We start from the raw sequence: 27,895 nt of genomic DNA, 5'->3' as shown, positions 1-27,895 counted from the left end.
CAGTGTTACATGTTCATTGTTTATTTCACACATCAGAATTACATCAAACAATTTGAAAGGTAAAGTATTTAATGCATTTAAATATACTTTAAAAATATAGTTGTATTAATATTGACATAAGATTGAACAATTAACTTTTTGTGTAAAAATCAAAAAAAATCAAATATTCATAGTGTTTTATTCAATTTTATTAGAAATTCAGATATATGAAAGAATAGGTATGAGAGTAATCACCTCATATCCATAATATATAAATTGGCTGCACTTTAAAATATAGCATAGATGATAGGTCAATACTAAAGCATATCATGTGGCATATATAAAGCTGACCAAGGTGTCCCTAATGATAATTTTATAGTTGTCTAGCATTTACAACATGATCACACAATGAACATTAGCTGTTGGCCTGAATGAACCACATAATGTATCTGGATATTTTAGTAAATAAAAATACATTTGGCTTTCTTGATTCTGGATTAATTGATCCCATTATCCCTGTCAAAAACCAGGCACCATTGTATTCAACAGCAAAATGGCTACCATCAGCCAGCTCAGAGTCTATATTCCTGTCTGATATTCCACAGAACATTCGGTTTGTTTGTGTAACATTTAAAGCAAGTTCACAAGTTCCTCTATCCGTCTCCGTTGCTGAAAAGTGAATAGGCATCGATCCCAAACTTTCCTCCTCTGAAGGTATCTGCCAGCCACTGACCGTACCTGGGACACGTGGATTCAGCACATTCTCTGCAAAGTCCTTCTGGGGAATGCATATGGGTAGAATGTGTTTGTGAAACGTGATATTGCCTTGGAGTTTCAGCAGAGCAATGTTATTCTCTCCGGTGTCTGTACAATATTTTGTGTGTACATGATAACTTGCCACCTTGATCTTCTGCATGTTCTCAGGGTTATCGTTTCCTGTGAAATATCATACATCAACTTTATGTGATTTGAGCAGCTCACTTATAACTTACATAGCTGAAGTGTATACCAACCAACAGTGGTTCTACAGAGCCAATAAGAAGGGAAAAAGGGAATTTGCTGCAATTAGCAAAGCAGCACTATCCTCTGTTACAAGAGGAATGTAATCCTTTACATATATCTTATCTTATTACCGTTTAATCATTAAAGTTCTTACCTACAAGGATAAAAGATGGCCTGTGCTGATTGCTGCATTTTGCAGTTGTCAGTACCAAAGATTGAAGGAGTATGACCCCGCTGCAGAATGGTTTCCCCTCTGCGTTTAACAACAGTACCTTTTCAAATAAAGAAAAAAATGTTTTAAAGGCCATTCCCTTGAAACAATTCTGAAAACAGGTGCTAAAAGAAGGTGTTGCCCACCTCAATTAGTGCATTACTGAAAATTGAATGAAATGTGGTTGCTATAAGAGATACCAGCTCTTTCCTTTGCATCCGTTTTAAAGTGTGAACAAGAAAATGCTCCCTAATTCAACATAAAGGACTATATAGTTATGAAAATTGATGCAAAAGGAAAATGGTGATGGTGTTCATTGCAATCAATCAGATATCTGTTTCCATACTTGCTGTCAGCCATAAATAGTTATAGGCTTATCTACTAATCAATCAATACAACTTGTGGGTCTCTTTTTATCCTTTTTTTTTTTTTTTTTTTCCCAATGTTAAAGTTAATTGACCGTTAACCACTATTACTGTGTAAATTTTACACTTCGAAAAATATTTGACCATAATATGTATTTTGCAATACACAGTAAAATTATTATCAAAAAATGAAATACCTGCCAAGGGAAAGCATGTGTGTGATTGTCATGGGGTCTTGAAAATGTAATATTCTCATCATTCAGTAATTGTCCACATGCGTAGGGATCTATTAATGGAAGATGAAAACAACAATTACCTATACCAGAATACTACTAGTCTACGTTACTTGTTCTATCCACTGACTACATTCAATGACAGCACAATATAAGGCACTGTGAGTATGCTATCATTTTATGCATGGAACAACAGTGTGCTGGTCCTCAGTGAGGTGATGTGATGCACAGAAATACAGTTTTTGTGGTGGTGCTGCATTAGTGGTATACAATTTTGCTCACTTCTTTCAAATGGCTGCAGAAGGGGGGGGGGGGGGGGGTGTAAGCAGTAGGACCAATCAGAAAGCACATTGTCCATTATCGCAGCTTCTGATTGCTTTTCCCAACTACCCCCTGCAGCATTACAGTTTTTGGGCGGGGAGAAGTTCAATAGCTTACTAGCAAGGGCTGTAGCGGTTTAGCTAACAGAATGTGATACAACCATAGATAAACCCGTTGGGCTGATATGTTATTCGTAACAGATATTCATGATAGTATGTGACGAATGTTCTAAACAAGGTAATATATTAACATAGACCCCACCTGCATCTTTCACACACAGACTTTCATGCATGCTGTCTCTCCTGTTTGAAGACGGTGCACAAACCTGCTTTCTCATACATATATATTTATATATTGTGTTCAAACAAGTTTTAACTTGCGTATTTTCAATATTTTGTAATGTCATGTTCTCCCTGAACAACAAATATCCTATGTTTCACTAAAAGGGTTTAACGTTTTAGAGATACAATTTCTAACTGGTGTAAACAAAATAATATCTTCTAAAGACTGCAAGCAAACTAATCCATATTGTTTCATTTTAGCTTACATATTGATATTGAAACATTGGCATAACTAGATTTTTGGGAGCTAGTGTACAATTTACATTGGTGCTCCCCATAATACCGCTATGATTTCACTGAACAGTATGTGTATAGCAAGCAGCAGAAACCATGGGGCTAATGCTGAGTATCATTATCACCATTTATTTATATAGCGCCACTAATTTCGCAGCGCTGTACAGAGAACTTATTCACATGCTTGGAAGTAAATGTGTTCACAAAACAAGCTCTAACATCAGCATGTAAAATACATATTAATGTATGTATGCTGAAGTTTCATTTTAAAATATGCCCAAAAAATCATATACAGTGTAACATATATACGATGATTGATGACTGTACCTATCGTCTTCCCAGGTGAATTCGGTATCTGTCAGAAGTGGTTAGCTAGTGCTAGCAACCATCATCATTAGCACCAGTATTTTGGGTACGTGTGCTGATCTGTCTCAGTTTGTATTTTACTGAACACTCCCTTACTATATTCAGTCCGTGTAATTAGGTGCAATCACCAAATACGCATAGAGACGTTTGTTTTAGGGGGGGTTCTGTGTACATGCGCAAGTTTACAAATTTTGCTCCTTGTTTTTCACTTGCCTGCTGGGTGACATGACTTTTCATCTTCACCAAGCCTGTAGCCAGATGCACAAGAACAAGAGTAAAAGTCAAGTCCGTATCTAGGCTCGCAGAAATGCTGACATCCATCATCTGCATCAAGGTGGCATTCGTTTGGTGCTATGGGTATATACAATAAAAAAAAAAAAGAAAAAAATTGCATTCTTATGATCATCAGATGACTTTAATATAATAAACATTGTTACATGTTATTTGGGGCCTCTCCTTTTCCCCCCACTATCCTGTGTACTTTCTACTGTGGCTGATGTTAGCTCTTAAAGAGCTGACTGCTTTGAAAATCTGTTCCTCCTTGGCTGTATTTCGGCACTCTCCACAATTACTGATTTAAGTTTTGTTACAATACTTAGGGTTGGAAAAGTCAGACTGATTACAAGAGCTTGGCCTCGTGCATCTTCTCAGCACACAGGCCACATTATGAATGTCTTTCATCCAGCCACGCTTTGCTGTGGAATAGCCTGGGGAACATTAAGCATCTACTCCCTCTTTTCTTCATCTCCCCTTCCTCCATCATTTCTCTTCCAAGCTGTGCTGCAGAACTTACTCCCAAATAAATTTGCCTGTAACTGGCATGGACCTTTACAGTTTGGTAAATCTCCATGGACAACATGAAATTCATCCCCTTTTTCTTGACTTAATGTAGTTTCTTTTTTATCACATTACATCTACTACCCACCTCACATGCTTCCTTGTTACTTTTTCATTTGTATGTTGTATTTACTCTTATTTTTTATTAAGTTCTTGGTAGCATGTTGTCCATAAACCTATAAATAATATTTATGTTTTATTTATTTATATTTAAAAGCATTGGTCACTGACCATTATTACACCGGTTGCAACATTTATATAATTGCTAAACCTTAGACTGTACTACTGACCTCAGATGCTTTTCACTAGATCTGCAAACATCCATGATCAAAACAAGAGTTAGGGACAATGTCATTAATAGGGTATCATCATCATCAGCTATTTATATAGTGCCACTAATTCCGCAGCGCTGTACAAAGAACTCACATCAGTCCCTGCCCCCATTGAAGCTTACAGTCTAAAGTCCCTAACATACCAACACACAGACCAAGAGAGACTAACTCACAGATAAAGCCATGGTTGGGAATTGAACTCACGACCCCAGTGCTGTGAGGTAGAAATGATAAACACTATATATATATATATATATATATAAAAAAAAAACACTATAGGTTTAAATAGATCATAGTCTTTATTTTCTGAGAATACAATTTTCTAGAGTTTTATTTTTTATTGAGCTTTATTGTTCAAATAAACATACATATAAGAGCATCAGTTTAGTTTCTGGATGAACAATTTGGTTGTTACTTGTAGGCCAATTTTAGCTCACACATTACAACCATATTCCAAAATATGATTGTTTGCCAATAAGATCCCTCATCAATAAATAATAACACAACACAGAATGATATGGATCTGACATCTTAAAAAAACAAAACAATAAAATAATTATAAAAGTATTAGATTAATATACTAATTATCTGGTTACAAAAACACCAATGGTTAATTTTTGGAACAATGGGATTTTTATCCTTGCGTTATATCCTTTTCTCTAAATCCAGAGGGGACCCTGGACCATGGAGTATAGAACCTCATTTAGGACATGGGCACTTCAAATAATTCTAACATGAAATGCTGCTTCTTCTTATACCTTCTGATCCTCCAGGGAACATGGTTATTTTTCTAACCAACCCCAGGACGGAACAAGAAGGAAACAAAAAGAGAGCAATAACTTCATCCCTGAACGAAAAACTTTTGATAAACTTTTTTCAAAGGAGGACTAATGTGCAATTGGGTGGGTGCACAGTGTCCCCAATGGATTCAGAGAATAGGATTTAACATAAATATAAAAATCCTATATTTTCTAGCATCCACTGGATAACACTGGACCATGGGGACAAACCAAATCTACTCCCTTTGTGTGAGTGAGCTCACAGACTTGTAGTATGCAGCACCCTATTCCCAAAACTGGCATACTTACCTGTAAACATATTGAAGCTGTCATTTTTATAAAGGTACACAAGTAGGCCCACGTGACTGCCCGACACATCTGCACAGCTGAAGCTCTCTGCCGCTCCACCCACAAGGTACTCACTGATTACACTGTTAAAGCGAGCTGTGCAAATCCCTGCCTCAACTATCTTGACCAGTCTAAAGCCACAAATTTCACCCGGCTTCTTTCCCGGTGTACTCTTTTTTTTTTTTTTTTTTTTTTTTTTTTATAGTGCAGAAAGCATCGCCATTGGAGGGACCAGTTAATTAACGGAAATCCCATGGACCATCAGTGTTGAAGAGGAACGCTTGTAGTTCTGTGGTTATTTTATTACAAGGGAGATATTTGAGTCTTCCTGATGGTTGATGTACGCCACTGCCGTGGCGTTGTCTAACTAAAACCCTATGTTATTTTCCAGAAGGTGACCCTGAACAAAAGCACCCCCTCACTTAATTCTAGAATATTTATTGGAAGCTTTGCTTTCACTGGGGATCACAAACCAAGAGGCTAGCATCTCTTGTCACAATCCTCCAATTCCATATGACAATGGGACAGCCCCTGTTAATGCTGCTGTCTCTTAGCGTCCATATGAGTAGCATTCATCTGAGAGCCAATAGATACCTTACCAGTATGAGTATGTTGACCCCAACATAAGTGCTGAGTGTCTTGAGGATCATTGGCTGAAAGAGTCTCTTTGGTTTCTGAACCAAAAACAGGTTTGAAAAGAAAACATGTCCCCCTATATCCTAGTAGCACTAGGATGATCACACCCAGGACTTAGAAGACAGATAATGTATCCATGATCTACAATCCCAGGAACCTGAAGTATTATAAATCAGCAGACAGGCTCCCACCACAGCATTTGCGGGTATTCAGAAAGTCCACCATGCAGCCTGTTTGTCTGAGAGCTTAGCTGGTGGCTTCTTAGTGGACCAAGCCAGTATTCTCCTCTGCTGTTCTCCACAAGAAGCTGAGAACTGAAGATTTGTTTCCTAACCTCTGCCAGACTGAGACCGAGAGTCCTGCGCTCTTGGGAGATATACCTTGTATCCTACTTTGATAAAGGATAAAGGGTCTGCAATTTGTATGTAACCTGAAATATAAGTGTTTGATCCCTGACTCTCAGCAATTTTTCTAATCACGAAAAAAATAAGAAAGGAAAGCAACTGCTTTTTCTTCCCGTTAAACATCTTACTGCCAGACTCTTCAGACTCCTCACCAGTCCTACTGTAGATGTGTAGTACCTGTTGAACTGCCCGTACGAAATTATCAGCCAAATGCCATTTTGAAGAGTCCATGTCAAACACAAGGAATCCTCAATGTCTGATTGCTCTTCTACCTCATTCTTCTTGGGATGAGCACTTAGAATCCAATACTCTCAACTTGAGAGTCTCAAGGATTGGACCAAAACAGAACTCTGAATTTCTGTGTCTTAGTCGAGGAGTTTTATAGAATATTCTCCAGGGGTGGATTGGCCATATAACCTACCAGGAAAAGTCCCAGTAGGCCAGTGAGGTAATAAAAATAGAATAATTATGTGGAGTGCCCCCTCTCCACTCAATAGGGAGGGGAGAGTACTCCACATTCCATGTGTACAGAGAGGAGTCTCCACAGCAGCTGTAACAAGGTAAGAGTGAAGGAGGGCAGAGGGGGGGCTATCATGTGTGAAGGAGGGCAGGGGGGGCTGTTATGTGTGAAGGAGGGCAGGGGGGCTGTTATGTGTGAAGGAGGGCAGAGTGGGGGCTGTTAAGTGTGAAGGAGGGCAGAGTGGGGGCTGTTATGTGTGAGAGAATGGGGGGTCTTAATATATTGTGTGATATGAGGAAAGGGAGGGAGGCTGTCATAATAGCACATGGGTGGGAGGTAGGCTATTATTTTAATGGAAGTTAAAATTTAACGGGTGCTATTTTATTTATGGGCTGGTGGTGGGGTTTGAAGCTATTGAATGTGGCGCTAAGTTTGGGGAGGAGGGCTGAGTTTGGGGAGGAGGACTATTTATTAAATTTGAATATGAATTATTTAATGCTGGGGATGGTTGTGGGAAATGGTTATATTAAACGTAAATGCTATTAATTTCACTTCAATAATTTTTTTCAGGGCCACTTTAAGTTCCCAATCCGCCGCTAATATTCTCTAAGGAGGATGAAACCTTTACAAAACCCTGTACCAACTTAGCGAGACATATCGCTTAAACCGACTCACCTTGTGGCATCGCTGTAAGTTGCATGTGGTAATTGGCTGAAGATTCGGTGAAAGAGATGGAAGGACAGGTACCAGGGGACGTAAAGCGAGCTGTGTAAACACAGAATTAGACTGTGCAAGTGCCTTAGCCCAGACTGGTCCTACCAAACCAGGTAGGACTCACTCAGATGCTGTGTCTCTCAGTCATACTGCATACCTATCAACATTTGGAGCTCCGAAAGAGGGACAAATAAGCCACGCACCCCGTCAAGCCCAATCACCGCCTATGAACTTCCTATTTACGCAGTTCGCGCATGCGCAGTAGCGCTTTTAGGACAGACGTACGGCTCCATTTCCTCCTAGATCACCGGGGAAACTGACTGCTATAGAAACGGAGCGTGGCGCTCTGTTAACGGGACAAATTGTAAGACGGGGGGACAACGGGACAGTTCGATTTCAGTGGACTGGAACCAGGACACTTGGGAGGTATGATACTGTTACGTTGTGAGGTAATGTGGTATATTCCTGACTGAGATCTCCTCTCTGGCACACAGGCACATTGTGAGGTAATTTCTCCCTCAAATCTGTTCCATTTCACTCATATTCTTATAGTTATGATGTACTTAGGCCTTCGTGGTAGCAAGCCACAGACCAGCGCCCTAGATTGCAAGAGGGATCCCGGTATCTCCTCCCCTCCATATTGGGTGCCTGGTTGTCACTCTCTTGCCACTAAATCTTGAGTCCTAATGCCGGAGACACACATTCAGTCACCAGGAGGTGTGAATAACAGTGCCAATGGGGGCGTTACATACTGATGAAGCCCAGTCCTAGACCTCCATTTTATCTGACATGACCATAAATGAAGATGGTAAAGTGAACTCAGTATCAACAGACACAAATAAATTTAGCAGAAATATAAGACACGATCCCCAATGCAATCTCGCCACAGGGCTTTATGTAGAGTCAGACGCAGGGGCGGATCTAGGAAATTGCTATACCCGAGGCGATGTAGGGGGGGAGGGATTTAGGCCCCGCCCCCTTTCCGACTTCTAAGGCTGCCGGCGGCTGCACAGTATGTGCAGGTCCGCTCGGCAGTGACAGTGTGCTGCCCCGCTGCTCTGATTGTGTTTTAAAACACAATCAGAGCAGCCGGGCAGCACACTGTCACTGCTGAACGGACCTGCACAGTGTGCAGCTGTCGGAAGCAAGCCCCTGGTAGGGGGGGCGATCGCCCAGATCGCCCCCCCCTGGATCCGCCACTGGTCAGACGTAATATGCAATTTCAGCATAAGTATCCCATAATTTACTTAGGATTGGTATTTAAATTGCATCAATTTTGTGAGATACGCTTAAAACATATTCAACATTACTAGTGTCTGTTACGCTTTAAGCACATCAATAGCAGCGCCCCCCGTAAGGTGGATAAGTAAATAGTTTTAAGAAAAAACAGTGTGCCCTGCAATTTCCCGCCCCCCCCCCTCCCCCCTGCCAAACACCTTAATGCTAGTGGTGCTAGCCTAGGCTGGTACTAGCAAAATGGGGAACGAAAAAAGGTGGAGTCTCTACCGATTTTCTAGTACCAGCACTAGGCTTTGCCAGCCAGGGCTGATGGCACTATAGTAGAGAAACCTGCACCATAGGATCCCCCTGCCATAAAGCCGAAATAACTCTAGGCCGGTCAGCACTGGGCTGGATTCCTTAAGGTTATCAGCCCGCAAAAAAAATGCTCTGGTTTGGTTTTATAAATATCCTAAAGGAGGCTCTATATTCCATAATCCAGTGTTGCCCATTGATTGATAGAGAACATTTGTTGCCTAGATTTGAAATGCTTTTGATACATGCAAATTAATTGATATTTTTGTTTAATCATTTGTTTTTAGGGCTTGTGCACATGAACGTGTTTTCAGGAATTTTGTTATAGTTCAGATAATGACAGCGTCCTTTTAAGGATGTAGAATTGCTAAAAATATTTTTCTACATCCTAATAGATGATAGAAAGTGCCCATAATGTATACTGGTATTGAGGTACAAGAAGTAAATTATTTTATATAGGTAAATAAAAGTCATATATCTTTATCATTATCTAATTCATTACAGTCATGACACATGTAGATCAGTAATATAATGTACATATCTTGGCCAGTAGAAGTATTACACCAGCAGAATATTTAACATATAAACATTATGTATTGAAAAAGGCAACCTATATAACTGTATGACATCAAATATATTTCTTGATTCATGGCAAGTCTAACAAGTGCAACCTTTTCTAGATTCTATTGCTCTATTGTGTTCTCTACACTATTTTATTGATCCATAACAGAATTTGGATTTATTCCCTGGATTAATCACACCACAATAGGCTTATTTAATAAGGCAACGGAAAAGCTAAGTGCAAATATTTTCATCGTTGCTCTTAGCAGCTACAACATTTCAGCAAAAACAGGTTCATGAGCTGCATACGCATGCTAGATACCTTTAGCACATACATTCTCTTTGGAAATAATGCCTTCCTTATCTGTGACCTTTTCACAATGGCATTTTCGGTTCTCCAATTTGAATTGCCCATGATGTTGATCATGTTGCTATATCTTACACTTTTGAGACTTTTTGCAAAAATGCTAATCACTGTATTCACAAAGTATATTTTCTTATATTATAAAAAAAAAATACAAAATACATTTTAAAACCAATTAATGAAATACACTGTCCACAATGTCATATAGTGCTTTCAAAGAGGGGGATTTTTGTCCTCACCAAATTGGCAATTGTTCCCTTTGTATCCGTCAGAACAGCTGCAGGTATAGCTGCGAATAGTGTCTATGCACACACCATTATTCATACATGGGTTGGAGGAGCACTGTCGACCACCTGTAAATATGGATACAATCCTATTTTGTTAAACAAAAACAAAACAAAAAAAACAAGATGGATCTTTAAAATTCATATTGTACAGGAATCTTTTTGTGTACTTGTGTTATTTTCCAGATATTACAAATAAACTGACAGTTAAATAATGGCGGCTAGAGATGTATTGAGCCATAGAGTCAATATTGCAAACGTGATATATATACTTGTATCCCTAACTGACAGTATTTTACCACCAGTTTACTCATGTTGTGTTTCATTTACAAATTACTTCTGAATGGGTGCTTATCTGGACAAACCCTTAGGGGCTAGTTACCATTACTCACAATTTTGCCCCGTAAAGTATCATCTGTCATTGCAGCAATTACAGATGAATTATGTCAGAAGCACTGTCATGTCGGGACAGTGCTTCTGATAGGAAGCTGTCCAGCCAATGAATCTGATTGAAATCTCCAGGGTCTGACCCGGAACCTTTACAGGTCGCGAATGTGCAAAGTTCATTTCTGTTAATAAACGCAGGGAAGAGAAGGAAGGCTGTTGGAGAGGGATCTAGATGGCCATTGGGGTCAAGCTCTAAAAAGCTAAGCTTTTCAGAGCTTGATAAATTTGCACAACAATTCTCCAACAATTCCTGCATTAGGCTTTTGTGAAATTGCCTAAATGCCATTTCCACATGGTTTAGGGCTTGATAAATAGGCCCCTTAGAGCTGTAGTTTGCTGTGTAGCCTTCACCTGTCATTTTTCACTGTGCAGTAAAAATGTACTTGTGTTACCTCTGCTTAGCTGATGTTATCTGTATCTCAGGGAGTCTGCAGGCACACTTCAGCGAATGCAGCAGATATCACCAAGTCAGACTAAAGGATATACGCGTTGCAATTTTGCTGGCCAGTTAGGTCATTTTAGAACCAATTGTCTGCAAATCACATTGTGTTTGGGTAGAAGACACCGGCCACTACTGATTAACATATGATCTGAAGCATTCAGATGTCAATCAGGTTTGGCGGAAAAAAGAGTCATAGAAGTGTGTGTTCATAATCCAACTGCACCAGTTTCACGGTCACCCCTACGATAAGATGGATCCGTTGTGGTCACATTGGGCTAAGTTCTAGATCTTGGGCTTAGCAGCTACATCTGACAGTAAGGGCACCATGACTATCTGCAAAACACTTGTATACATGTGACTTGCCAACTTTTTCACTTACCCTTAGAATTAGAGGATACTTACAACCTTATACTTTAAAGCATAGACCCCAAATACTTATTTGTAATGATTGTGCCCCTATATGGATGCAGAACTTTTTTCAAAATGCTATCGGGCAATGGAAGCTGCCAGTAAATTTATACTTGTATTGAAGTACAAGAAGAAATACAGTTACTTTATATAGGCAAATATAATTCACGTGTTTATCAATCATTTATTATAGTTATGGCTGATGTAAATAACAATAATGCACAAATTTTGCCCTAGTATTAAGTATTACACCAGCAGAATATTTAACATATAACAACATTATTTATGAAAAGGAAACCTGTCTATATGGCATATACTGTGTTTCTTGAATCATGGCCATTTTAGGGAGGATGAAAAAAGTCACATGTCTATCAAATGTTAGCTTTCCTAAATTCATAATGGCAATTGGATGTTTTCCCTGCATTAACTACACCACTACAGGCTTATTTAATAAAGCAACAGAAATTTTAAATGCAAATATTTCCTCTTTGCTCTTAGCAGCTACAACCGGTTTAGGAGCTGTGTAAGTTTGTTAAACACATACTTACACTTATACATACACTTATGTCGTGTTTGTGAATAATGCCTTTTTTAACTGTAGCGTTTTCACTATGGCATTTTCAGTTATTAACCACAGCTGTATTTGCTAAACTTTTGACTTTAGCATTTTCGCAAAAAACAAACGTATAAATAGACATTATATTATATTAAGTATATTTTCAGCATCTAAAGACATTTTAGCACTGTCTGGGTTTCACCAACACAGAAAAAACACCACATGGATTGTCCTTTACATTTTCCTACTAAATAATCCTGCAAGTATGTTATCTACTAGTCACTCACACACACATGTCATTTCATGTAAGAAAAGCATCCAGTGTATTTCAAAATAATTAGCAAATTACATTGTCTACAATGTCACATAGTCCTTTCTATAAGATTTTTTCCTTACCAAATTGGCAATTAGTTCCTTTGTAGCCTTCAGAACAACGGCAGGTGTAACTGCGAATAGTGTCTATGCACACACCATTCATACATGGGTTGGAGGAGCACTGTCGACCACCTGTAAATATGGATACAATCCTATTCCTATTTTGCTAAAGATAAAACAAACTGAATGTATGAACTTAGTTTCATATTGGATGGGGTTTGAAAACACAATTTTCCACATCGGTCTGTGGCTTGTTGCTTGTATCTTTTCCATCCTAACATCACATTGCCCCTGTCCCAACATATTCACATAGATAGAAAGTTCACAGATCCTTGTTCTCTTGCTGCTGTAAACTGTTTAATAATCTAATTGGTGTTCGTTTGTTCTTGCCCTGCCCACTTCATAACTGAGGGTACCCTACACGTGCTGGAGATGATTAGAATAGGCTTCTCAGAACCTAGTCAACTGCATCTTAAATATTCCTTCTTTTAAGAAAATTACTTTACAACGATATGATTAAATTGTTACTCTGCTTCAGGAGTTATTTTAGGTTGAAAGAGTTAACGGAATCAAGATCATTATATACATGTTCTACATCTGTCTGTCTTTTAGATCCCCCTTCCCTCTTACCTACATTACCTCCACCATCTTGGGTCTTATTTATGTGATGATTCCTAAAATCCTCTTGTCTGTCTCTTAATTCAAAAAAATAATTTCAATCTTGGTTATTATAAATGGGTTGCGTACGATATGGAGACAATAAAAATGCCACCATTCAGAATGGCGACACCATACTGCCGACAATCACAATGTCGCCACGCTTAAAATGTTGACATTGTGACTGTCGACAGGTTGTAATGCCGACAATCACAATGTCGACAGCCAGCGTTAAATTAAAAGCGGCACTACCGCCGGCACTATAAAATAAAAATAAAACATGTCACTAAAGTTTAACCCTAGTGCTGCCAGCCTAGGTTGGTACTAGCAAATTCAGAGGCCAAACATTGTGAGGTCCGCCCGAATTTACTAGTACCACCACAAGGCTTTGCCAGCCAGGGCTGCTGGTACTATAGCAGGGGAACACGCACCGAGGGGTCCTTCTGCCATAACCAACCCCAGGGCTGAATTGAACTAGGGAAGATGTTTATTTTTAATTGTTATAATGCAGTGCCAATATTTAATTTAATGATGTCTGTTGACATTGAGACTGTCGATAGTCACAATATCAACATTTTAAGTGTAGCGATATAATGAACATTCTGAATATCAACATTTTAACTGTGTCAACATTCTGATTGCCGACAGTATGATTTTGCCATTCTGAATGGTGACATTTTTCAATGTAGCCATTTTGACTACATCCCCATTATACATTATAGATGTTTTATGAATTTGCAGCCAAGTACAGTAAGCTGAGTCTGAGTTAGCTGTGTGTATAAATAGAACATAACAAAAAGTGTGTCTGTTTACACTAATATTATGTATTTCCCATATACATGTCAGAAAACTGTACTTAAAAAAGAGAACATTTAAATATGGAAATGTTCATAACAAATATTACCAGAAAATTGAAGTAATCTTTAGACTTACCATAATACGTGCTCCAAAATTTATTCTGTGAAAATATAACAAAGTGTTAAATTGGCTGATGACATGGCAGGATATTTTAAATAAATATATTTAATGGCTTCCTGAGTATTTGGTACATTTCTAAATACAATTTGATAACATAATTAAGGAATTGTGATAACGTATTAATTGAAGATTATCTATATATAAATTTCTGTTGTATTTTCTGTTCTTGGAACAACATTATCCTTGTAGAAAAAGTAGAATTTATCTCTCAGACAGTGCTCTGAAGAGTCTGTACAGAATTATTAGCCTCATGTATTTAAAAATAAATACATGAGACTAATAACGGTGCCTGACAGCCCCACAATTCAGAGCTCAGATAGGAAGTGTAATCACTTCCTGTCTGAGCAGCAAGGAGCGCACAGCGGATTGGCGCTGGAGGTCACTATTATGAGTATGTAGCACTGGCTTCCCGAGCAGGACGCACATGCACTTTAGATTATACTTACCAACTCTCCCGGAATGTCCGGGAGACTCCCGCATTTTGCGAGAGTCTCTCGGACTCCCGAGCGAGTGTGGCAATCTCCCGAATTCTGCCCACTTCACTAGGAAGTGCCCCACTTCCTAGTGAAGTGGGCAGAATTAGATCCCAAACGCCGCGATTCCCGGTGAAGCGCGGGGCCGAAATGACGCGATTTTGGCCGCCCCGCCCCCCTCAGGCCCACCTGCACTGGCTGGCTCCCGGAAGAGAGCCGAAGAAAGTAGATAAGTATGCTTTAGATACCTCCCCTGCAGGCAGAGAACAGCATCTCCCAGCATGCAGTGGGGAAGGAGGAGCGGGTGAAGTATCAGTTACTAACGGCACTTATTGTAAGAGGGCAGCAGTTGGAAGAGGAGAAGGAGCATGGAGGAGAGGAAACAGTATTGAACAAGGCTTATGGTGGTGATAAGAGAGACCAGCAATATATAGACAGAGGAGGATGCCATAACTGGAGGCACTATAAGCTGGACTTCTGGGAGAGATATGAAGAGAGGAGCAAAGAAAGAGAGAACGTCTGATAAGTACCAATGTTTCTTATATTGTATATGTGATTGGACTGAGCCAATTGTGTTAGTTAGATAGGGTTGTGGTGAGGAACCCTGAAGAAAGTTACCTTACACCCTTGTGCAGGACTGATATATTATTATAAGGGTGAGGGGTTAAAAAACGAGGGGGGCAGTATGGCACAGAGGGGTTAAAAAATGAAGGGGAGCACGGAGGGGTTAAAAAACTGGGGGGGCAGCATGGCACAGAGGGGTTTAAAAAACGAGGGGGGCATGGCACAGAGGGGTTAAAAAACGAGGGGGGCATGGCACAGAGGGGTTAAAAAACGAGGGGGCAGCATGGCACAGAGGGGCTAAAAAACAAGGGGGCAGCATGGCACAGATGGGTTAAAAAACGGGGGTGGGGGGGGGCGCCATGGCACAGAGGGGTTAAAAATGGGGAGGGGGGGCCATGGCACAGTGGGGTTAAAAAACTGGGGCGGCATTGCACAGAGGGGTTAAAAAATGAGGGGGGGCATGGCACAGTGGGGTTAAAAAGCAGGGGGGTGCATGTCACAGTGGGGTTAAAAAGGAGGAAGGCATGGCACATTGGGGTTAAAAAACAGGGCAGCAAGGCACAGTGGGGTTAAAAACAGGGGCCGACATGACACAGTGGGGTTAAAAAATGGGGGAGGGCATGGCACAGTGGGGTTAAAAAACGGGGCAGCATGGCACAGTGGGGTTAAAAAACAGGGGGCAGCATGGCACAGTGGGGTTAAAAAAAGAGGGAGGCATGGCACAGTGGGATTAAAAAAAGGGGGGGAGCAGCATAGTATAGTGTGATGAAGGGGAGCCATGTGAAGGGGGCAAAAGCAGCATGGAGGGCGCAGTGTGATCATAAGGCATGGCGATGATGAAGGGGCACATTATTGTAATATTTGCGCTGGAGGAAGGCCTAATTATTAATCGTGGGTGGTATTGATTTAACGCCAGGGTTGTTTGGAATTATCTAAATGTAGCCATTTTTTCCAAATAGGGCCTTCTGCATTTCAGAATCCAGACAAGCCGCAACTAAAGAAACATGCAGCCACAAGTGGTGAAAGTGAGAAGAACAGGTAGGAGAGAGCAGGACAGTATGTAAAATGTTGTGATTCTAGTAAGGACAATGGGAATTTTTGGTGAGTGTTCTGCCCAATGTAAGGTGCAGGCCAAGACTGAACTCTTTGTGTACATACTGCATTCTTTCTATACTACACTGTGGTGCTAGATGTCCTGAAAGTCAGGAGTGTTTGGACATATGTGACCCTCCGGCGAATTGAGAGCCTAGTGATTTTGCTGTGTTAGCCACGCCCCAATGACGTATTTGCCACGCCCCCAAATGCATGACCACTCCTCTGAAAATTTTTAAGCATACTCGACTATAAGGGGGCCCCATGAATTTGTTGTACCGGGGCCCTGAATTCCTCTTGGCAGCCCTGCTTACACCCTTGTGCAGGACTGATATATTATTATAAGGTGAGGATAGGGATAGTTAACTAGGGTGAATTGACTGAGTCAAATCAAAAGAAAACTGTAAAAGTGTCCAGTTATTCATGCAACATTTACAAAGAGGAGATAATTTGTTTGGCAAAGAAATTATTATATGGATGTCACCGTTTGCTATGTCTGCTAAAGAAAGTCAGTAAAGAACTGGAGGAAGGAGAAAACTGACATCATTATAGATATTACCAAAGCACAAAAATTAAACCGGGCACAAATGAGAGGCTATAAACTGCTTTATGTTGGAGTAGAAAGAAGTAAGGACCTATATTACAGCTACCGTATGATAAAGTTGCATAACTATATAGATAAATATATATTTGCTTCTTTAGGACTGTACTAATAGGATAAGTGTTCAGAGATGTTTAAAGTGATTCAGACAGATATCTGTATATAGATTTATATCAATATTTAGTATAGATAGCAAGTATTATTTAAGTGGTAATAGAATTTCCTCTACTATATAATAGGTCAGAGAGATTTGTTTTAGGCGATATGATACCAAATGTTGTAGTGTGCTTTTTGTTAAGGTTATGTTATCGTATTGTTTACACTATACTAGTCTATTTTACATAAAATTCTAAATTCAATTCAGTGTGATTACATTTTATGTGTGTGCTTTGATCCAGAAAAGGGGGTTGAAGGGTTCCTTAGTCTCACTCAGGTGTTGCTTAATCCAGGAGACCAACCAATAGAAACCCTGATATGATTTGTCTAAAGGTGGAGGCACTGTGCTACTATTGATGAGAGAACGTTCAGCTCACCCATAGACAGGACACACATACTGATACACCTACATACACGCCCTAGTACTACAAAGGGGTCTTACAGGTAATGGACAAGCAATATGAATGGGCCTGCAATGAGACCTGTGTGTGTATATGTGGGGGGGGGGGGGGGGCAATGATCCCTATGAGAGAGGAGAGGGGCTGCAATGAAACCTATAGGAGAGGAGGGGGGTGCAACATTTCGACCTATGTGGGAAGGGAGACTGCAATGAGACCCATGGGGAAGGGGACTACAAGAGTGAGAATTAGCATTTGTCAGCAATGAGAGATACACTGAGGGAGTCTGCAATGGGAGAGACAATGAGGGGCCTGCAATGGGAGAGACACAGAGAGGGCTGCACTGAGAGCAACATGGAGGGGGCTGAAATGAGAATGACACAGAGGGGGGCTGCAATGAAATAGACATGGAAGGGGATAGAAATGAGGATAACAATAACAATTTTTTTCTCTCTTGTGAATGATGACACAATGCTCTTGTATTAAGTGCCCCGGCACCCCCAAAGTCTTAATCCAGCTCTGACCAAGTCATGATGTGGATATGTGTAAGTATAAGCATAGACATAATGTTTGTCGTCATTAGCATACACATTGTGTAGCACATGCAAAGTGAAAGGAAAATCAGGCAAACAAATGATGTCTAAATAACAGAAGTATACTAGTCTTGGGTAGTAGCCGACACATCCTGCAAAAAACTGTTTGCATGGGACTTGCATCCCCAGAGACCTTTGCTTTGAATTTCCTAGCTGTCTCAAGTCAATTCCTGCAATTATGTGTGTAGCATAAGCTTATTATTGGTCTTGACTCCGATATTGTGTGTTACTCACTATGTACATGTGATTCAGCAGAAATACAGTTCTCAATCAGATATGGTTTATTTCCTGAATGGATTATCATCATCATCAACATTTATTTATATAGCGCCAGCAGATTCCATAGCGCTTTACAATTGGGAGCAAACAGTAATAAAACAATATTGGGTAATACATGCAGAGAGGTAAGAGGGCCCTGCTCGCAACCTTACACTCTATGGGACAATGGTTTGATACACAAGGGTAAGTGCTACATTATATTGCATATTTGTCCAGCTAGAAAACAAAGGTTACAAAGTATTTAGTGGGATGTATGCTCAGCCACACATCTATGTTGGTCAGAGGAGAGTTGTTGTCTTGTGTTAGATGTGTAGAGGTGATAATAGGGTAACTAAGAGGGTGGTTGAGGCATATTATAAGCTTGTCTGAAGAGGTCGGTTTTCAGAGAACACTTTTGAAGGTTTGAAGACAAGAGGAAAGTCTTGTTGTGCGAGGGAGTGAATTCCATGAAGTGGGTGCAGCTCGAAAAAAGTTCTGTAGCTGAGATTGGGAGGAATTAATGAGAGTGGAAGAGAGACGCAGATCTTGTGCAGAACGGGGGTGTGGAATTGGGAGGTATTTTGAGACAAGTGAGGAGTTGTATGTTGGTGCAATTTTGTTGATGGCCTTGTATGTTAGTAGAATAAATTTATATTGGATTTGTTTGAAAAACAGGCAACCAATGTACAGACTGACAGAGTGGCTCAGCAGAGGAAAAACGATTTGAAAGGAAAATCAATCTAGCCACTGTGTGAAAAATAGATTGTAGGGGCTCGAGTCTGATTTTGGGTAGACTAGTAAGGAGGGAATTGCAATAGTCAATGCGAGAGATGATGAGAGCATGAATTACAGTTTTTTGCAGATTATATTTCTAATATGTTAGCTAATACTATATCTGCTTTCCACAAAACTTGGATATCAAGACCATTGCTGGTCTTAGTTGATGTCATTTTGCAAGGCAAAAAATTTCAAACTGATGCCACTGGTGCAGATGTGATAGTTATTCCTAAAGAAGGCTGAAACTTCAATTTATGTGCTAACTACAGACCCATATATCTCCTTAATGTGGACCTTAAACTATTTGCTAGCAGGTTAACTACCATCATTTCCATCTTTGGTCCATCCCAGGCAGATCATGGAGAGGTGTGGATCTCATTTATGCTGCATATTAAGGGGTGTTGCAGCTGTATATTGTAATCCTTTAGTGACAATTCTCCCTAATAATAGTGCTTCCGCTGCCTTCTCAATTTCAAATGGTATAAGACAAGGCTGTCCCCATCTCTTCAGCTTTTTGCACTTGTAATAGAGCCATTAGCAGCAAGTATTCAAAACAAGCCAAACATAACAGAAGTATGAACTGCCCCCCCTAGAAAACACACTCTCCTTATATGTATAGGATAGTCTACAGATACAAATCCCCTGATATATCTTCCGTCGCAATGTAAAGAACTTCATAAACATAGGGAACTCTCCATTTTCAAAATAAAAACAGATAAAAACAATACAGAAAAGCTCCATAGAATTAAATACCTGGGTATCTTTCTGACTAGATATTACAAGTTACGACCAGCTTGAAGAAGTATATTTCCCAGCATTAATTGCGTCAATAAAGAAAAACCTAACACACTGGGGGACGCGTTGTTATTTCTTGGATTGGTAGACAATAAACAATAAAAATCAATATCTTCCAAGAATTTAATATCTATAGCAAAATCTACCAGCAAGAGTGCCATCTCACATGATGAAAACTTTGCAGAGTTACCTCACTAGATTTATCTGGTCAAGTAAGAGTCCCAGAGTACCCGCTCACATACATTGCGGGGAAGAGCTTCCCTAATATACAAAAATATTACATAGTGGCTTCCCTGACACAACCAGTGCTAAGTCATACCAATGCTTATACAACGCTCTCAGTAAGTATAGAAGCAGATTGTTTAGGAATATATTCCTCTTACACATTGTTCTGGATCCCTCCCACAGAGACCTCCTCCTACACAATTGCCCCAACGCTTTGGATCACGTTAGTTGTGTTGGACTACAGCACGCAGTTATACAAAATTAATCCTCACTCCTTCTAAAATTACACTGGGAATAACATTGTTTTAGACCATAAGTCTTTTAACTGCCTCAGTGCTAAAGACGAATGGGGCTCATCCTGCCTATACCTCAGTAGGACAAGTCTCACTAAACACAACATTAAATTCTTGACAGACCTAGCTCCTCTTTGTTATTCTCTGGATTTTCTAGAACTCTAACAGCGTTTCCATCTCCCTGACATTTTTATTTTAGCTCCTCCAATTTAAACATCTATATAATTTGATCCCATCGATGCAGGCGAAGGCTCATACCCGCTAGAGACTTTTTGTAAACTCAAAAATAATTATAGAAACCTCATATCAACATTTTGTTTATTGCTGGTAGCACATGTCCAACTTAAAAAAAAAATATTCATGAACTAAAGAGGGAGGAGAACTGCTAAGAGTTCTATATGTCTTAGAATTAAAGAGAACGCTTATAGTCACTTCTATGGATGATACTTGGTTCCCACCCAACTTTATGCTAAAGTAATAATAATTAAAAATGAATAGTAGAAACTCACAGTTTTCTCTTTGTTCTCAAATGTCTCTCTTGCCTCTTCATAGGAGCATACTTCTTCCAAGCATTCTCTTTCTAAATTCCCTTGCCTCAATTCCTCTATCATTATAAAGTTGTCTCTCTTGGATCTCTGCATTATATTGTTAGCATTTTCAGAAGATAAGAAAACTATATAGGAGTAAAAAATAGCATTGTTAGGCTAGGACTACACTAGTTATTTTTGCCATGTTATTGTGTAAATTGCATAGCAGACACCATGTAATTTTGGTGTTTTATATTGTTTCTCATGTAACAATAAATGAGTCAATGTAAATTAGCCATAAGAGAATGAGGTATGTTGTACATTTCCCACCAGGAAGGAGTACTGTATTAGTCACTAGTTACCAGACAATGGAGTCTCTATTTTATACTAGTAACCAAAGTTTGTATCCGTACTCTATACTCGCCACAAGAGGATTGAGTGTTCATAGCACATAAGGCAATACATAAATAGTGAGGGCTATTTATTCCAGCAGCCATCAGAGAATATGATATATACAATAATGTATATTACCCATCACCGAGGCCATCTATATAGTATATTAGCCACCAGGAAGAGGTCTGCACATAGGATACACATATACACACACACACAGTGGTCGAAGTGGACGTTTAGAAGTGGCGGTTTCGTAAATGTAAATAAAATTTGATAGTTTAACAATGAAAGCAGTATCAAAAGTGGCGGTATGGCATACTACCGTATACCAACCCACTTCAAACACTGTGTATGTGTGTATATAAATAAAACCAGCTTAAATGTATGCTTTTATATGACTATGGAAATATTCATAGCATAGCATATGAGATGAAAGGTTTTTGAATAAAATATACTATAGTTCTAAAAGCCCTTTTTCATACACAGATAAAGGAGAGGCATTTAAAGGAGTTGTGTACATATGTTGTAGAACGATTGCCACTGAATAAAAAAAAGTATTTCCAGGGCTGTTCCTCCCATGAGGTGAGGTGAGAACCTCCTCAAGGGGACAATACACTCAGTGTCAGACTGGGGAATGAAGGGCCCACCGGGGGACTGCAACGCTAGGGGCCCACCAGAGGGGGTGCAGCCAGCCATCATAGAGGCGAGACCAGACACTAGAGGGGGAGTAGTCAACCCACGAAGTACAGCTAGCACCATAGTGTTGTATATAAAGAATGTTGTGTGTATATAAAGAGTACACAGTCTTAACCTGCCCCTTAAATTGGGCAGAACAGTCACCAAAAATTGGGATTGTCCCACTAGAGCAGGCTTGGCTAACCTGTGGCCCTCCAGGTGTTGTGAAACTACAAGCCCTGCCAATATATAGCAGCTTATTGCTGGAAAGGTATGCTGGGACTTTTAGTTTCACAACACCTGGAGTGCCACAGGTTAGCCAAGCCTGCACTAGACATACTGTCCTACCTGTTCTTGTCACTTTTACCACCTGTGGCTGCTGTTTTTTTTTTAGTTGCGGCTTGTCTGGATCCTGGAATGTTGGGGGTCCTATTTGGAAAACATAATGGGTACATTTAGAAAATTTCAACCAGCCCCAGCGTTAAATCAATAGGACCCACAATTAATACTTAGCCACCACCTACCACACACACATTACATTGCCACAAGCCCGCTGTGCCATCACACACACTACTGTTCCCCTTAATCACCATGATGTGCCTCATATGATCACACTGCGCCCACCATGCTGCTTTTGCTCCCCCCATCTCCTGGCCGCCGTTCATCACCCTGTGCCATGCTGACAAGGCTCCCCTTCACACTCTGCCATGCTGCTTTTGACCCTCTTCACCCTGTGCCATGCTGCTTTGGCCCTCCCTTCACACTCTGCCATGCTGACCTGGCCCCTCTTCACACTCTACCATGCTGCTTTTGCCCCTCTTCACCCTGTGCCATGCTGCTTTGGCCCTCCCTTCACACTCTGTCATGCTGACCTGGCCCCCCTTCACACTCTGCCATGCTGCTTTTGCCCTTCACCCTGTGCCATGCTGCTTTGGCCCTCCCTTCACACTCTGCCATGCTGACCTGGCCCCCGTTCACACTCTGCCATGCTGACCTGGCCCCTCTTCACACTCTGCCATGCTGCTTTTGCCCCTCTTCACCCTGTGCCATGCTGCTTTTGCTCCTCTTTACACTCTGCCATGGTAGTTCACATGCCATTATGCCTCATCTCTCATGGCCTTATTGCACCTCTCTCTCATGCCCTTATTGATCCTCATCTTATATGCCCTTATTGCCCCTCATCTCTCATGCCCTTATTGCCCCTCTCTCATGCGCCTCTTCCCCAAAATGACAGGCTGCTCGCTGCTGCAATGCTGCACGCTTTACTAACCTTGTCAGCAATGGCTCCTGCTGCTCCTGCATTCTTCGTGTAGCTCCTCTGGGCAGCAGGATATCTCCAACGTGGGCGTGTCTTCTTCCAAGATGAGTCATGTGACTCATCTACCAATGACTGTCTGCATGGCGCATGTGCACAGAGCCGTAGTCGCGTCTGGGCTCTCTGCACTTAAATGACAGTGCAGTGCTGTCAGTGTCACCTGACCTACCTGTCACCAACAGACCCGGGCAGGGGCGTGGCTAACCAGCATCGGGGCCTACCGGTGGATCGCCCGGTTCCCCGGCAGGCCAGTCCGACGCTGAATACACCCTTATTCAAAAGCTATCAACACATTTATAAAACACATTTCTGTGGCTTGTAAATGTTTCCATTGCTGCATATGGTATTGGTCAACTGCTTTCTATAAGCAGAAAGTGTAAAATTGACATTGACTGCAGTCCATTTAAATATCACAATGATAATGATGTGCAAAACAATGAATATAAAAAAATGTGTCTGTTGGTGTCTTTTATTTATGATGAAATTAATTATTTCAAGTATGTATAATTTTATAGCACCTTTGAAAAAAATAATTATTGGATGCTACAATCCCTTTAAGAGAGTAAGTAATGACTTAGAGTTTGTGGGCCTGATTCATTAAGGATCTTAACTTGAGAAACAAAACCATGTTACAATGCAAGGGGTGCAAATTAGCATTCTCTTTTGCACATACGTTAAATACTGACTGTGTTTTCATGTAGCACACAAATACTTGATAGCTTATTTGTACACTGAAATTTAAAGTTAATATTTGTGTGCTACATGAACAAACAGTCAGTATTTAACTTATGTGAAAAACAGAATGCTAATTTGCACCCCTTGCATTGTAACATGGTTTTGTCCTGGAGACTGAAATAAGAAGTTTCTCAAGTTAAGATCCTTAATGAATCAGGCCCTATATTTGTAACAAGTCAATCTATTTATCCATGAAAAACTTCCTCTAAAATATTTTATCTGTCTGTCAAAATGTGGTATTGTAATGTAATTCCCTACATGCAATCAACAGAAAGTACATGTTAGTGGTAACATGTTCTAAGGTAAATTGCATATAATAAATAAAATATTTAAAGTAAAAAATCTGTAACTAAAACATTATTTTAGGACAATAATAGTTCTTATGTTGTTTAAGAAATTATAATCTAATTACATCAAATATATTCAATTACATTTTAATGTATGTTTTTTTGTTCTGCCTGAGCTTTTCTGATTTAGCCTAGAGATTTTCCCAAGTCAATATTACAAATTACATTTGTAAAGAAAACACTGAAAAATAAAATGTTACTGAAATTAAATCATACCTCTTTGTTCTGTCTGGTGAAAGAGACATATTAGGAAGAAAATGCCTGTTGTCTGCATAAAATTTGCCATTTTGTTACCCTTGTTAAATTGGAATGCAGCCTTGTACTAAAAGCTGGCAAATAAATATTTTTTTTTAAGTTCAAAGTTCAGGGTCTTATGCACATAAACTTTGAGAGTGAAGGCTTCATTTGTCTAATGGACAGAGCACTAGTACATCAGTTAATCATTATATCATACAAATTATTCAGAAAAAACTATGGAAAATGTATTTGCAATTAGGATCAATCTTCACATTTTCATTAAAGGGCCACTATTTAAATTTGCAGATTGAAAGCATGAAGATTGTTCAAAATTGTCCAGTGTAACCTGTTAGTCCACTGCAGCTCTGTCCCCAAGTAAATTATTACCTCCCCACTCCTCAGTCACTGTCTGCTTGTTTATTTAGAGAGGCACCACCCTCCTAACATGATTGACATATTTAGTATAATATAAACATTGCTATTTTATGAATATATTCCAGCTCAGTAAAACACAATCTTTGATGTTAAGTCATACTTGCCAACTCTCCCTGAATGTCAGGGAGACTCCCTGAAATAGGGGTGATCTCCCTCACTCCCTGAAGAGTCTGGCATTCTCCCTGATGCTAAACCATTATAAGACGTGGTTGGGTTAGTCATTTGTGGCATGATGACACAGTTCAAAAATTGTGTCCTATGTCCATGTATTGGTGCCTATGGAGGTGGCCATTTTCATGGAGACCAAGATTTAATCAAAGACTGACAGGTAAAACAACATGACTTTAGTAATAGAGACAGAAATGTAAAAGACACTTCAGTCTCTAGAGATTCAATAGCTGCTTTTCTTTACGCATAGTTGCCTATTCTCCCGGAATGTCCGGGAGACTCCCGCATTTTCTGGGAGAGCTCCCGGTTCTCTACCCCGCAATAGATAAGTGACGGAGGGAGGGAGGAAGGGGATGGGGGGGGTTGGCTTAATGTCACAAATATTGCATCATCTTAGCCACGCCCCCTGCTGTACTTGCCCAGAATTGTGACAGTCGTCTAGGGTGGCGGGGCCAAAATGATGCAATTTGTCAAGCCCTGCACGCCCACTTCCCCTGGGATCTCCCTGAAGCCAACAAGGAAAAGTTGGCAAGTATGTGTTTAGTGATTTCAAATAATGCTTTCCTTGCTCTTTAAGTATTCAATAATAAACATAGAATATAATGTACAGAAATACATGGTATACAGTATGTCACTCTGCTTGCTTTCTAAAAAAAATAATGAGGATATTTATGGAAAATGATGTACAGGAAAAGGTGCTTAACGCTTGTCGTCAAATGTACTTATGTATGAAAAAAAGTTCATATATCCAACTTGATCCACCGGGACCCAGGGTGCTAACTCTTGCGGGAGTCAAGGATGACTCCCCGAAATTCGGGAGCCTCCTGAGATTCCAGGAGAGTAGGCATGTATAATAATACATTTAATCATAGAAAGAGACCTATCTGTAATAACATATCAGCAGGCAATTTACACAAGTGTTACAAACTATAACAAACAAATCTGACAATAAAGCAGGAAGAGCTGGGGCCACAGGTGAGGGCTCGGAGGGCAGCCTTTTGCATATTACTGTCTTAGAAAATAAAGCAAATATCTGATTCATTGTTATGGGTTACATCTCTGTTTTTCTGTATACTATAACTTAATGATGGGCCCTCTGAGCCTTTCTCTGTGGCCCACAGCTTCTTCCTCCTTTATGAACTGGTAGTCCTTTTGTTTGATTAATGCCCTGTCAGCCCCAACTCTTATTCTCTGCTTTTTGCTCAGCTGAGGTTCACCCACTCTTATCAAGATCTGGGGCAGAGAGGAAAGCATGGTGGGTCATCAAACAGAGAATAAGGCTATGCCTTTATAGTCAGGGTGTGTTATGCAACTGTCAGGCGCCGCCTGTAACCTCTTGGACGGCCGCCTTGCTGATCCGTCATTTCCGCCCCGCTCGGACGCCTACCTACAGACTCCAAAACGTTCCCGTTGCTAGGCAACGGGACGCTGCACTCAGGAAGCGCTATGGCGCTAAAATTATGACAGTGCTGCGGCGCTGATGCTCATTGGCTGCAAGTTGTATTTAAGTCTCTCTTGGTCCCACCTCCAGTGCCAGAGTTTCAGGTCCATTCCTCTTTCCAGCGTTTTCCCTCAGTGTCCCTGTTATTGCCTGTCTCCTGATTAATTGCCTGTCTCCTGATTATTGCCTATTTGCCTGTGACCCTTGTGACCCAGATTGCCTTTGACTACTCTTTTGGATCTCCCTTTGTACCGTGCTGCCAGAACGCTACCGACCCAGCTTGACTCACCATTCCTTTGGATTCTCCTTGTGTACCTGCCTTGCCCGCACCATTGCTGAACCGGCCTGTCTGACAATTCTTCTCGTGCTTCGCTATCTGACTCGTGGAAGGACCGCGACCTGCGTGTTTCCTGCAGCTGAGTCCAAACCTCCTTGTGGGGGTCCCTGGTGAACACCAGGGGCACGTTAGATTCCGCACCTTCCTCGAGTAGTGCCAACGATAGCAGGTACACTATACTCAGTCGTGACAGTAAACTCTGGCGATGACTTCCGAAAGATCGGGTGAACCCTCAGCCTGAGAGTTACTTCTTCATTTGGCTCAGCGTGTAGAACAGCAAGAAACAGCCCAAGCACATCTCCTACAATGTGTCCAAGGTATCGCTACCCGTTTTGATGCCTTACAGGGCTGTCTGCCTGCTACCCCAGCCATAACCTTCTTCACGGTGGCATCCTCTAGCGTGGTGACGGTATCCACAGCAACCTCCGGCCTGCATATTCCAGCACCCGAGAAGTACGATGGTGATCCCAAGAAGTGTAGGTTTTTTTTTTAAATCAGTGCTCCATTCAGTTCGAATGTAACCCAGGAGCCTTCCCTTCTGAATGCACTAAGGTGGCATTCATCATCTCCCTCCTGAGCGGTCAAGCACTGGCCTGGGCCTCGCCCCTGTGGGAAAGAGGTGATCCTCTTTTGAATAACACTACCTCATTTATAGAAGCCTTCAGGAGAGTTTTCGATGATCCTGGGAGAGTAGCCTCTGCAGCCACCAGTCTGTTAAGTCTATGTCAAGGCAACCTATCTGTGGGGCAATATGCCATTCAGTTCCAAGCCTTGGCATCTGAACTAAAGTGGAATAATGAGGCACTAGTGGCAACATTTTGGCAAGGACTTGTTGATCGCATCAAGGGTGAACTAGTTTCCTGTGATAATCCTTCTGACCTTGATACCCTTAT

At 40.7% G+C, this 27,895-nt stretch overlaps 1 protein-coding gene across 3 annotated transcripts; it reads right to left on the bottom strand.

Annotated features, from left to right (window-relative positions):
* Positions 1 to 170: 170 nt before the first annotated feature.
* On the bottom strand, positions 171 to 24,900 carry PROZ (protein Z, vitamin K dependent plasma glycoprotein). Of its 3 annotated transcripts, XM_075200037.1 has the most exons (9): positions 24,601 to 24,900; positions 20,902 to 21,065; positions 14,123 to 14,147; positions 12,554 to 12,664; positions 10,260 to 10,373; positions 3,266 to 3,403; positions 1,755 to 1,843; positions 1,136 to 1,253; positions 171 to 915 (listed from the first exon to the last, which is right to left on the bottom strand). In XM_075200037.1, the coding sequence occupies exons 1-9, from the start codon at positions 24,668 to 24,670 to the stop codon at positions 395 to 397; spliced, it is 1,350 nt and encodes a 449-aa protein (XP_075056138.1). In that variant the 5' UTR covers positions 24,671 to 24,900; the 3' UTR covers positions 171 to 394. The 3 variants fall into 3 exon arrangements, with proteins under 3 accessions (XP_075056138.1, XP_075056139.1, XP_075056140.1); XM_075200038.1 differs by lacking the exon at positions 12,554 to 12,664 and having other exon boundaries at positions 24,601 to 24,897; XM_075200039.1 differs by lacking the exons at positions 10,260 to 10,373; positions 12,554 to 12,664 and having other exon boundaries at positions 24,601 to 24,899.
* Between the last annotated feature and the right edge of the window lie 2,995 nt (positions 24,901 to 27,895).

This window comes from Mixophyes fleayi, chromosome 2 (genome assembly GCF_038048845.1).
Source record: "Mixophyes fleayi isolate aMixFle1 chromosome 2, aMixFle1.hap1, whole genome shotgun sequence".
NCBI classification, from domain to species: Eukaryota; Metazoa; Chordata; class Amphibia; order Anura; family Limnodynastidae; genus Mixophyes; species Mixophyes fleayi.
Note: the sequence above shows the minus strand (reverse complement) of the source record. Positions and strands in the feature narration are given on the sequence as shown.